General features: G+C 36.9%; 3 protein-coding genes across 4 annotated transcripts; 1 reads left to right on the top strand and 2 right to left on the bottom strand.

The window, feature by feature from the left end:
• Positions 1 to 1295: 1295 nt before the first annotated feature.
• On the bottom strand, positions 1296 to 2892 carry LOC132192365 (uncharacterized). The gene is made up of 2 exons (XM_059607686.2): positions 2780 to 2892; positions 1296 to 2063 (listed from the first exon to the last, which is right to left on the bottom strand). The coding sequence occupies exon 2, from the start codon at positions 2061 to 2063 to the stop codon at positions 1578 to 1580; it is 486 nt and encodes a 161-aa protein (XP_059463669.2). The 5' UTR covers positions 2780 to 2892; the 3' UTR covers positions 1296 to 1577.
• A 1477-nt stretch (positions 2893 to 4369) lies between these two features.
• On the top strand, positions 4370 to 9508 carry LOC132167410 (pfkB-like carbohydrate kinase family protein). The gene is made up of 11 exons (XM_059578378.2): positions 4370 to 4668; positions 5016 to 5092; positions 5319 to 5428; positions 5528 to 5642; positions 5943 to 6005; positions 6134 to 6297; positions 6974 to 7035; positions 8189 to 8255; positions 8637 to 8702; positions 8819 to 8947; positions 9042 to 9508. The coding sequence occupies exons 1-11, from the start codon at positions 4428 to 4430 to the stop codon at positions 9067 to 9069; spliced, it is 1122 nt and encodes a 373-aa protein (XP_059434361.2). The 5' UTR covers positions 4370 to 4427; the 3' UTR covers positions 9070 to 9508.
• Positions 9509 to 9886: 378 nt separating this feature from the next.
• LOC132184616 (nuclear transcription factor Y subunit C-3) lies at positions 9887 to 12387 on the bottom strand. 2 transcript variants are annotated; one of them, XM_059598323.2, is made up of 2 exons: positions 12122 to 12387; positions 9887 to 10894 (listed from the first exon to the last, which is right to left on the bottom strand). In XM_059598323.2, exon 2 carries the CDS (start codon positions 10797 to 10799, stop codon positions 10041 to 10043), a length of 759 nt encoding a protein of 252 aa, XP_059454306.1. In that variant the 5' UTR covers positions 10800 to 10894; positions 12122 to 12387; the 3' UTR covers positions 9887 to 10040. The 2 variants fall into 2 exon arrangements, with proteins under 2 accessions (XP_059454306.1, XP_059454297.1); XM_059598314.2 differs by having other exon boundaries at positions 9887 to 10831; positions 12122 to 12386.

The following is a 12387-nucleotide window of genomic DNA, read 5'->3' as shown; positions in this document are numbered from 1 at the left end:
AATTATCAATGTGTGCAAATGGTTTAGAGTTTATGCATAAAAAACTTGCACCAACACCATGTGAGATTGAGAATATATGAACGAAAGAAAAATCTGTATATATCATTTTCTCGAGTCTGAGGCATTTAAACTGTAGAGTTTGAGGGTATTGCTCTTGCTGTTGTTGCGTTGAAGATTCAAGGGTCAAAACGCGTGGAACAACTCAGCCATATTCAGTTTCGGTGCATGAAAGATACCGAATATTTTATTCTACTGTGTTATTTTTCTAACACCACTAATATATTCAAATGATATGCAGAATCAACAATACATGTATAAGGATCCCATGTTGGCAAAACACAAAAAATTGGCTAGCCTAAGAGGGGGGATAACATAGCCTACATGCCCCGGGCAGTCTAAAATGCAGGGGCTACTTGCCCAAAACAAGTAAACCCCGCAGTCCCCTCTTGGTAGGTTGCCTAAATTTCCATGTTATTCAAACAGTCTAATAATAGGAGATTCCAAAAGCAACCAACATATGCAAGTCAATGGTTAAGAATCATGTAGAAGTGAGAAACAAGAAACCAAATAATCAAGATCTCTACTCCAACGTCCAGAAGTTAGCCCTAAACCAAAATCGAAAGTACATTGCACATGTATTAGCAGTTCAGTGAATTAGTAAAACCTATTTAGTGCAATAGAGGGACAATACACCCAATAATCGACAAAATGGGGCACATCTGAGAGCAGTATAAGCATTTGCAAAAGTGCAAATAATGCATCTGGGAACTTTTTGCACCTATATGAAGCAGTTCTTCAAAGGTTATATATATACGAAGTTTACTACCGCCGATGTTTCAAATTCTGGCGCCATCAACTCCAGCCACCTCCCTCGACCGCCATTGCCTCCAATGAGTTTCCGGCTACCATCTCGACCTCCGTCAACGATCAAGAAACAAACTTAAGATTTTACATGTCTCCACCTTGAGTTTGAGGGAGAATGTTAGAGAATATATGTGCGTGTCCCACATTACTTGTGTATGAGAGTCTCTCTCCCTTTGACTTTTATATAATGAAGCTTTTTATGTACTATCAAATCAATTAATAGAAGCAAGATATAGCCTATAGAGCTTTAGTGTGTGGATGTAGACATATTGCCGAACCACCTTAATCTTGTCTCTTTCTCTTCTCTTGTTTATTATTTCCGCTTTATATTTCCACATTATGAATTCTATCATAAAGCACATATGACATTCACAATCTTTAATAGACAAATAAAACAATATTCTATCAAAGAGTCTGATATTGTTTAAAACTCATTGAAACAACAAATAATATTGCTTTCAAAATCTTTAGCTTTGTGGGATGTACTACTTTCTCGAGGGTCTACGAATATTGATTAATACACAATCGATTTGCCACGTTAGCTTTGTGGGATGTGGGATGTTTAAGTAGCATGTAGCATTAGTAAAAAAAAAAAAATATCCTCCCAACCCAACAACTAAAAAAAAAAACACACCTAATCATTCACAAAAGAAACAACTACAAAACATCACAAACAAGTTGCATCTTGTCTCACTCACCATAACACAGGCTCATCAAGGATCCAGGGGACAGCACATCATTTGTAGCAAAAACTTCTTGCGCTCATCAATTGGGCAACCAAAGAAAGCCCTCACTCTTGCAGCATCTTCAGTAAGGAAAGTGTAGGCCCTGTAGCGTAAGTTCTGTTCAACACCCATGTTCACCAATTCAGAAAAGACTTCTTCCTCCGAGTAAACACGAGCTTGGCCTTTCTTTATAATAGCATTTCCCTCCCGGAATGCTTCTGCAACTTCTTTAATTGCAGCCCTTATGCCTTCAAACTCTCTTATACAAAAATCATCCCCTGAACCCTTGCGTTTTTTGCTGTTCAAAGATGCTGCAGGCCGATCAATGAGATATTTATGGCAGTACACATGACTCATGTACATTGCATATGCAACCAAACAAAGAACTTGAGCCACAGCCATTCGTCTTCTTCGATCCCAATTCAGTAACCAATTTTCATCTTCATCATCTTCCAAATTTTCTTGCCAATCCATCTAACACAGATTTCAAAACAGTTACATGATATACAAAATATAACATATCTTTTTGTGAGCTCTATTTACACAAATAGCATCCAAAGTGACAAACATTTCAAACCAATAATAATGCTGTGGTTTTTCATCACCCCTAGAGCTCAACCATTAATCTGTATCCAGAAATACATATCAATGAAATGGGGTTTGAAGAAACTGTTACAATTTATGTCAACTACGAGAGATACAGTTTGAAAAGGTGCACAAATGTTAATGTGTAAGATGCATCTTTACCAATAACATATATGAATAACGATCATAATGAAACTTAAATATGAAATCAGTCAGGAAGCAAACTCAAACTGAATTTAGTAAGAAACCATGCATGATAGACCAGAAAAAAGTAGACTTAAAGGGGGTTAATATCTCAGTGCCTTTCCCTTCACCGGGAGATCAAGCTGGTTTAAACTGCTAAAAGACGATAAAGGCAACACATTGCAGTCCAAATGGCTTTGCAAATCATTTCATGGAGTGACCAAGTCTCCAAAATCTTATTAACCCTTTAACCGAGAGTGGCTCCCACAAAGTTCTAATCTTTTTTCGCACCCAATGAGTATCATAGTTTTCAAAAACAAAAAAAAATTAAATTAAATTGACCCTGAATTGAAAATGAGAGTCAGTGATCCAGTTCAATTGCAAATTCCACAGAAATAAGAAAGCAAAGGGATCAACCATACCTTTCTCTCCCCTTGTCTCTTAATCCAAACAGACCGTGGCTCAGTTCAGTAAAACCCAGACAAAAACAGGAAACAAACCCAACAGAAAAATAGGATCTAAAAGAGAGCAAGAGTTTGGTGTGTCTATTGGGAGGGCGGAGAGGGGTCAGATTTTTTGAGGTTTTCTTGAGCTTTCTCGAGAAAGGGCTTGAACCCCAGCTGTAGGGTCAGGTATCCGAATGCCAAAGTTCCCACCACCACTATCCCCGACCTTATCGCATTCATCTTCGTCTTTTGATCCATCTTTCTTTCTCTACCTCCGTCTCATTCCCTCTTCGCGAGCAGCGAACTATCGAAGCCGGATCAGAGCGAGAGGAATATTAGGAGACGCTTTACTAAACAAAAAATGTCCATTTTTTTTTTGCGAAGACCTCTTTCACTTCCATCTTTTGTATTTTCTCAATTACGCTCTCGGTTAGAAATTGAGAGTAAATATTACAAAAAAAAAAAGAAAAAAAAAAAGAGTAAATCAGACGAAAAAAAAAGTTAAATACTTTAATCTCCCTTAGTTTAACTTTTTTTTTTTTTTTTTTTTGCCTTATAGGACTTACTTTTTATCACAACAGATACTCTGCTCGATTGCCTAAAGATGGTGTAGTACTTCCGTCTAAATTTCATTCAAAATTAGACGAAACGCCACGTCACACCAATAACAAAATGACATGTATCTATATAATTAATTATTTTTTTTTTAAAAAAAAGGTTTGGTGATGGCTATGCCATTTGGGGTGGCTTGGCCACCCCCATGGGCCAGCCATCGTCATTTAGCTCCTTGGGGGTGGCCGAACCACTCCCATGGCTCGTGAAGGTGGCTTGCCACCCCAATCCGGATAAATAGCCACCCCCAAACTATTTTTTTAAAAATAAATATAATTTTTAACGTTTTTAATTTTTTTTAAAAAAAAATTATTTTTAATTAATTATATGGACATGTATCAATTTATTATTAGTGCTGACGTAGCGTTCTGACAAATTTTGAACGGATTTAGACGGAAGTACCATCTTTATTTTTATGTAAATCAAATGTACCTGCTGTGATAAAAAGTAAACCTTAGTGGACAAAAAATAAAGAAGTTAAACTATATTGGGAATAAGGTATTTAACCCAAAAATTAAAATGATTTTTATTCTCCTAAAACTTTTAAAAATTTGAATTTTATCTTTTATTACAAATAAAATATTATTATTAATTTTTGACAAAACCAAAAAATAAAAAAGGCGACCTGCAGTGGTGAGTCACCATGGCATGTCACCTTGATAATATCATTTTAGAACATGATGCCTTTTCCAAAGATCCTTCCAAATTTCACCTGTCCTCTTGAAATGTTACTTTATTATTAGATTAGTATCTATAATTGTCCAAACAAATGAAGTTCTAAAATGATATTATCAAGTCTCCCTAAACGACATCTTTCATTCTCTGGGCCAGTCCGCCAGGCCCCCATATGTTTAGCAAATAGCCCCGAGCCCAGTTAGGCCTGTTATACAAACCCGTGAACCCCAGATGGCACCGAGTGGGCTCACTTCTCTCACAGCCGAAAACCGTCACATTTTTCAAGTCTCTGGATTTAAATATTTAATTGCGTTCGTCTCCGTGTGCAGTTTGGCTTATGTTTGTCAAACATGGCATGAATTCTCAGTTCGCCTTACTGGGTGTGTTGGGTTCCTCGGCTGTTTTCAGAAGGCAACAGTTCTTGATAAGTACTCTTGGGGGCTACACTAATCAAACCCATCAGAACAGAATTCAACAAACTAAGGCGATGAGTGGGATTGCCTTGGAGGCCGATGCTGAGCACATTTTGCGAGCAATTACTCCGACCCTTGATCCCACTAAACATAAAGGCCAAGCTGGTAAGCTCGCTAAATCCAGCTCCCTTTTGAGTCTTAACTCCTTTTCTTTTTTCCTTTTTTGCTTTTTAATTCTATGTCTTGTGGGTACTGCATATTTATTTGAGAATTGATGATGTCTGATAATTGACACCCACTTTTGTTTCTTTGATTTATACTGATTTTTGTGATTCAAGGAGGATTGTGTTAATATAAAAACGATCATTATTGTTGTTGATGCTTTGTGCTAAAGGCAATAATTAATTAAAAGGGCGGAGGTTTCATTTTGCCATGTTTAATTTACCCCATTGCTTTGGATAAGATGATGAGAAATTTCATTTAATCCTTAATCACTTTACGTTTTCTTTCAGGAAACATAGCTATTATTGGTGGGTGTCGTGAATACACAGGTGCTCCATATTTTGCGGCTATTTCAGCTCTAAAAATTGTAATTGTTCTTCCTCCTATTTCTTTTCTTTTTTTTTTTGGGGGGGGGGGGGGGGGGGGTGTGGTTGGGGGTGGTGTGGTGTTCCTAGCTAGATTCAATTTAAGCATGTAGTATTGTAGTTTATTGAAATTTTTTATTTTTCATTTTTTTTTCAAAGCGTTTTTGTTGTGTCATTTATTTATGATCTTCCAATTTGGATAAACTTAATTATCTTATTTCCTTTCAGGGTGCAGATTTGTCTCATGTTTTTTGTACAAAAGATGCCGCTTCAGTCATCAAAAGCTATAGTCCTGAGTTAATTGTGCACCCTGTTTTAGAAGAATCCTACAGTGTTAGGTGAGTTTTTGTTGTTTTTGTTTCGATCTGCGTATCCCTTTCAATGTGCAAACTTTATCATTGAGTGGGATGATGAATTTCATACAAGTCTATTTTCAGGGATGAGGACAAACTATCCACATTGGGCAAGGTTCTGGCAGAGGTTGATAAGTGGATGGAAAGATTTGACTGTCTTGTTGTTGGTCCCGGCCTGGGAAGGGACCCATTTCTTCTGGTTTGTTTTTCTTGAATCTTGCCATAGTTTATTGAGTCTTGAGAGTTTACTTGAGGAGGTCGACTTATGCTATGAAGTTTACAGCCTTTACTTTTGACATAGATACTGTTACTACATCTCTTTTTGATTGTTGGGTGCATTTATTTGATGCGTATGTAGTATCCACGTGGTTGTGATGGGGAAAACTTTTCACTTTTACTCTCAGTTTTGCATTTTGTATAATGATCTTCCTTCTTAGTATACAGTGTTTTCTGTCAAATGTCATTGTAAAATATTTTCTGACTCATGAATCATGTCCAGGGCTGTGTTAGTGAAATCATGAAGCATGCAAGACAGTTCAATGTCCCGATTGTCGTAGATGGGGTATGTAATCTGCAAGTGTATGCATGATTGGGTTCAGATTTATACTTGATAATTCTTTTTCCTGCTTGTAGCCTTTACAGTATGGCAACTGATTTGGCCTTTCAGCTGACAATATGGGTCTTTTCCAGGATGGACTTTTTCTTGTTACAAACAGTCTCGATCTTGTTAGTGGTTATCCCTTAGCTGTCCTTACCCCAAACATAAATGAATATAAGCGCCTTGTTCAGAAAGTGCTGAATTGTGAAGTTACTGATCAAGATGCTCATGAGCAATTACTGTCTCTTGCCAAAGGGTAAAGATATGTTTCAAATTTCTTTATTGTTATAGAGGCATTGGAGATGTTTTGCTGATGCATAACATACAAGTCTTATGCATGTAAATGCACTCACACACAGAAATAGAGAAGGAGGGGGTTGGTTGGGTGAGTATTTCTAGAGAGAGAGAGAGAGGGCGAGAGAGGGTGTTTGCTACATGGAACGCTGCCATTACACGAAACTTCATGCAGCTAAATTAATGGAAGTAGGTTGGGCAAGGGGGCTGCCTTCTTGAATTCAGATCTATCAGCAGCACAGCTGCACTCTTTGGGTGATTGCCTTGTATACAGGATTGGTTGCATTAGCAGATCAATTCCGCAAACTGAATCCAGAAAATCAATAAAGTATTTCTGCAGCAATGGAACATAGATATATTATGTAAATGGAGAGTGGTTATTCCAGTATCTTGAACCGTCTAAAAATAGATGTAGACAAGTGTGGCTGAGCACCATTTACAGGGTAGTTAAGTCCACTTCAAGTCCCCTAAACCCTCCTGGACAATTTCCATAATACTAAATACTTATACTTCCTTAAGTTCCTCTCTCTGAAAATACATATAAACTTCACATTATATTTGGTTTGGTATACTTCTTTTTCCTCTGACTTAATTCGGTAGTCGTTGGAAACTTGCTGAAGTGTGTGCCTCCTTGTCAGGATTGGTGGCGTAACCATCCTACGGAAAGGAAAATCTGACCTCATTAGTGATAGTGAGACAGGTAATGAATCAGATGATTTTGTAATAATATATTTTCATGTCTCTTTATATATTAATCTGCAAACTTTATGCTTAAATAATATGTGGTTACCTTTCTGTGAATGTATGTCTAACTATAAATTTGTCTGAAAAATGCGGTTTAATCATTTGAGAAGCGTGTATTATCAACTGTGGTAGTGCAGTTGATTTGACACAGTAGCATGATGGTAGAAATATGATGGTAGAAACCACACGTTGATTGATTCCCTGCAGATCTTGCAATGTAGGATAAGGCATGTTATGTTCTGGTTTTCAATGTTATGGATTGGATGATTATAGTGCTTCCGATGCTTTATTTTTAGCAGCATTGAAGTCATAATCTCAAGACATTCCCATTATTTACATTAATATTATATTTCAATTTTGAAAGGTGAGCTTGGCTAATTAGTCAAATTGGTCAACTCAGGGCCAATCATTGAGCAGGTTGGATCAACTTCCATGTAAATAGAGCTTAAATCCAGGAATATTTGGTCTTGTACATTCTTGAAGATGTCTTTATCATTAAATGTATGCAAAAAAGAAAATCAAATATATTAGTGGAAAAAAAAGTAAGGGGTTTTCTTAGTTGTCACCAGCCTTTAACCAATTACAGTTAGAGAAGAAAAAGATAGAACTGAATTTAAATAAGACTGAACTAAGAAACCAAAATTTAAGTTGGAAGACCACATATTTTTCCTGCCCCTTGAGGAAATCTAATAAAAGCAACTTTGTGAAAGAAAAAAAAGGTTTAAGAAAGAAACTCTTGCGAGGGGAAAAAGAAGGCAAGCCATAAGGACCACCAAACTAGGTAGTCTTAGTATTTTTGAAAGTCTTTTGGAGGCGTGGGTCGGAAGGGCCCTGCCTTAGTGAGGTTCCATGTCATCAAAAAAGTATTACCTAACAAATGTTTTGTCACGATTCGTGCTTGAATATTATATAGTTTGTAATTCGAGTAATTTGCAAGTCACGTGATTTGGCAGCTGTCTAACCGTGTGAGCCAAATTGAAGTAGTTTGCACATACTTTGTTGACTAAAGTTTGGTTTCTGAGGCAGTGCTACTATTTTTATTTTATTTTATTAAAAGTGTGTGATTCTGGAACTTGGGTTGTTTAGTTATAATAAGATGCTTTGTGCAGTCAAATCAGTGAGCATCTATGGTTCTCCTCGACGCTGTGGTGGGCAGGGTGATATACTTTCTGGAAGGCAAGCGACTATTTATGATTTTGTGCACATATTCTACTAGAGCAAATTTTTTGCTGGTGTTTAGATGATTTCTAATTTTGGGATTAAGAGGTGGTTAAGTTGAGTACTTCAGATGGCTTATTTTTATATCTGATGCGTTTCTTTCTCTTTACTCCTATTTTTCTTTCATCTTTTACACCTTACCTCTTTACATTATTTTCTGAACCCTTTTTTGGGATATTTGTAAAGAAATGAGAGGAAGAAGATTGAAACTGTATCATGAGGTAAAGAATGATACAAACTGATGCGTATCTAGAACTCAAACATTGGGACCTTACAAAGTCTTCTATCCATTGGAGTTCTGAGATTTAATAATAAATATTTCCTTTTTGTTGGTTTCAGTGTTGCAGTATTTTTATCATGGGCTCGTCAACGTCTTGCTGCTGCAGAAGGAGATTCGAGCATCAGGTTTGCAGTTTAATTTATCTATTATTATATAGTTGCTTACAGTTCTTAATTTTCGTTCCATATAGTCTTGCACTTGTTTGAAATTGGTTCTTTCCTTAAATTTATGATGGTTTCAGCAAAATTAATCCTACAATGTTGGGGTGCATTGCTGGGTCTGCTTTGATGAGGAAAGCTGCATCACTTGCTTTTCAGAATAAGAAAAGGTCTACCCTCACTAGTGATATAATCGAGTGCTTGGGAAGAAGGTATTTTCTGCTTTGAGAATGGTCTTCAAGTGGAAAACAAGAGTCGAGTCTAACTCACTTTTTTTTTTTCTTTCTATTTTTTTGGGAGTCACAGTTTGGAGGATATCTGCCCTGCGAGTTGATGCTGAGTTAATAGGATGTTCCCATTTCATGGCTAAGATTTAAAGTTGGTGCATCTAGCGGTGTACATGATGTCAATATTGGCACAACTTTTAAAAAGTTTAAATAATGTGTTATCATGTACTTTGTTAGATGTACTAATTGTAAATCCTGACCATGGAATGGATATTATCAAATGGAGACGATCCTTGTCCAAAGTTCATGGGCTTGGCCTCAAGAAAGACATTGCTGGACTGAACCTCTTTCTCCTTCTCTTTCTTTTTCTTCTTCTTCTTTTCCTCCTAATCATGTAAACTTTTATCTTGTAAAGAATGGCTGAAGCTTTGACTTGCTCTTCCCCCATTTTTGTCCTTTTCTTTCTGTTGCAATTTTGATGTATTTTCAACATTGGCCCGTTTACTACAAATGTAATGATCACTCTCATGCTCGTCTTTCATTTTTTTTTTTTTTTTTTTTGAGGGTACTTTTGCCCAAGTGAAATGGTATCGTTTGTGAATTCAGATTACACAAATGCAATAATATCAAAGCCAACGCTTTAAGGCAGCCATTCATTCAATCGGGCGGCAATAATGCTTTCATGTAAGAGATAGGACAGAAACTAGCATTTTGTAAAGCATCTGTATTTCATAAATTCTGATATGCTTTTCAGAATAAGAAAAGGATGGAAAAAGAGCGTAGATGATATCAAGCTGATCAGGAAACCGACATGATAGAGAAAACTTTATATTTCACATACTGATTACTGAGGATGAGAATCTATGAAATCCAACTCTGCAGGTACAAGAGACCACACCTTTTACCAAATTGGAGAAAACGATATGATATAGCCCAAAACAAGCACTTCTTAAACTGTAATAAATAGATATTAAGCAAAGTAATTAACTTTCTACTGCTTATTTTCAAATTACAACCCCCAAAGTATCATGATTAACTCACAAACATTGTTCCTTAATTCATGTTTATTAATCTTCACTCAAGAATCTGTTGGCGGCTGCTCCTGTTGAAGCTGTGGCCACATTGTCTGAGTCATGTAAGGGCGAGTCTGCTGGGCATAAAGATTTTGATCCATTACAGGCTTGCCCACCATCATCCCTGGAGCACCAACCTGTGAAGCATGCTGCGATGGTACATAATAATAAGGAACACCATCACCTCCTCCAACAGGAAGATTCCCTCCTCCTCTTGGGATGGAAGCAAGCACTTCATCTTTCAAATCCTCCCTTGGGACAATATCAACCAGAAAATCAAATATATCAGTCCTTGTAATTGCCGCTGCAATGTCATTTTTCTGGAGTGTCCTCCTTTTGTTCTCCTCTGTATGGTTCCAAGACCGCAGCGTCAATTCTAGAATAAACATTTCACAGGCCCTGGCAAATATCACAGGAGCTTCAGCTGATATCATCCTTACATCCTCATCAGCCTTCATAATCTTCTTGATTCTAGCCAATGGCAGGCTGTGGTTCTTGAAATCAGCAGTCTGCTCAATCTCTTGGTACTGATTTGCCCAGAAATTTTGGAGTTGCTGCTGCAGTTGCTGCTGCTGCTGCTGGTGGATGTGCTGATAAGCAAGTTGGTTTTGTGCAATCTGAGATGAAGAGGCTGTCTGAGTAGGAGACTGCATAGATCCGACTGCCGATCCTGGTTGGGAGGACCCAATCATTTGGTTTGGTTGATATGGGTTGATGCCATATGGCATTTGAGCTGGAGGCTGTCCATGCCCTTGGTGATCCATTTGCTTGGAAGAAATACTTTATGCTACCACTTCTGATGCCAAGTTAAGCATCAAGAAAAGGTACTGTCATTGATTTTATATAAAAGACTGCAAGACTTCAAATATAAACATTGAAATAAACATCATACAAACGCAGATAGAAGTAGGCCAACAATTTTTGACACGATAAACAAATTCAACACGACACAACATGAAATTAGGATGTTAGGATTGAAAGGTCTAATCCGTTTAATTAAATGAGTTAGATTATGGTTGATCTATATAGTGTTATATTCATATCTCAATACGAGTTAAACTCAACACGCGACACTAGGACTAGTAATTTTTTACATGAACTGTGAATTCGATACAAACCCAATAAAAAATTAGTGAGTTAAGATTGAGGTGTCTGATTAGGGTTGACTTATATATTTTTATACTCATATATCGACACGATCCGAACCCGACACGCAAATACGAATTGACACCCTTATGTAAAAGGTTCAAACCAATACATATCAAAACCTTTGTAGTCCAACCCAGTGAATTAAATAGTCCAAACCTAAGTAAAAGCATATCAATTGAGAAGACCTCTATAAAATTAGTGAAAACTACTTTATAATCTGAAATCTAATCTTTGGTCCTGCAAAAATTAAATCTGTTGAACCGAATTGCTGAGAAAGAAAATCAGTTCAAGCCATTTGGATCAAGTAAGTTCTTCTACTCTTCATACATAAAAACTTTATTCCAAAAGACCCATCAATCTCATTGGGATTAACACCATGTCTCAGACATGATCTCCCCCAGATAGCCAACCACCACAAAAAGCTACTGTCTCATTCAGACTCGCTAAGAAATTATCAGCCTAAGGTGGGAAAGAAAATTAACTAGCATAAAAAAATGATAACATATATACTAAAATAGTTCTATCGATTGAAGGAATTTTTTTTTTAATAAAAAAAAAGAAAAAAAGAAGAAGAAGGAAAAACTAAATATCATACTTCCGCAGGTTCATGGAACCAAACTAAACAAATAGAGAGTGGACCAACTACTCCCAACAACAAGAACAGCAACCGACAGTCCGACACATCACAACTGGATCTTACACAAACCATGTACGACAACAACAACATCGTATTAAAACGTCAAAATCGAATTCCATGGTTTCTGCAACCCCGACGAACAATTCAACCACCATCTACAACACCAAGCCACACCAAAATCCCAGAAAAATTTCAACCAAGAAATCACAGACAAAAGAACAAACGCTATGACTACAATCAAAAAACAAAACATGATCATCCATTAACCAGTAACCACCGCGTAGAAAAACAAAAGGGTACCTTATTCGCTGCGTTTTGGTCCGATTCCTCGCTCGCTGAAACCCCAAAAGAGAAGACTCCGAGTCTCCGATATAACAGAAGCAAAAGAGAACAATTGGAAACGAAGAAAAGCAACAAAGACCAACAGAGGAGTATGTATCTTTATACTATATATATAGTACACAACTCTATGTCAAATAATTCAGAAAAATAAACCCTTTTACAATTTGTTTAGTAATTTAAAATGGAATTAAAAAATTAAAAGAGTTAAGGTATCGAAGTGGAGA

The sequence above is a fragment of the Corylus avellana genome, chromosome 2 (assembly GCF_965113065.1).
Source record: "Corylus avellana chromosome 2, dhCorAvel1.hap1.2, whole genome shotgun sequence".
In the NCBI taxonomy this organism is placed as follows: Eukaryota; Viridiplantae; Streptophyta; class Magnoliopsida; order Fagales; family Betulaceae; genus Corylus; species Corylus avellana.
This window is presented reverse-complemented; position numbering and strand designations above follow the sequence as displayed.

What these genes read in the sequence shown, in the direction of transcription:
- LOC132192365 (XM_059607686.2), bottom strand. Translation starts at nt 2,063, where the DNA reads ATGGATTGGCAAGAAAATTTGGAAGATGATGAAGATGAAAATTGGTTA.
- LOC132184616 (XM_059598323.2), bottom strand. Translation starts at nt 10,799, where the DNA reads ATGGATCACCAAGGGCATGGACAGCCTCCAGCTCAAATGCCATATGGC.
- LOC132167410 (XM_059578378.2), top strand. Translation starts at nt 4,428, where the DNA reads ATGTTTGTCAAACATGGCATGAATTCTCAGTTCGCCTTACTGGGTGTG. An exon ending in GAAGGAGATTCGAGCATCAG is followed by an intron (nt 8,703 to 8,818) that starts GTTTGCAGTTTA and finishes TGATGGTTTCAG; the next exon opens with CAAAATTAATCCTACAATGT. An exon ending in ATCGAGTGCTTGGGAAGAAG is followed by an intron (nt 8,948 to 9,041) that starts GTATTTTCTGCT and finishes TGGGAGTCACAG; the next exon opens with TTTGGAGGATATCTGCCCTG.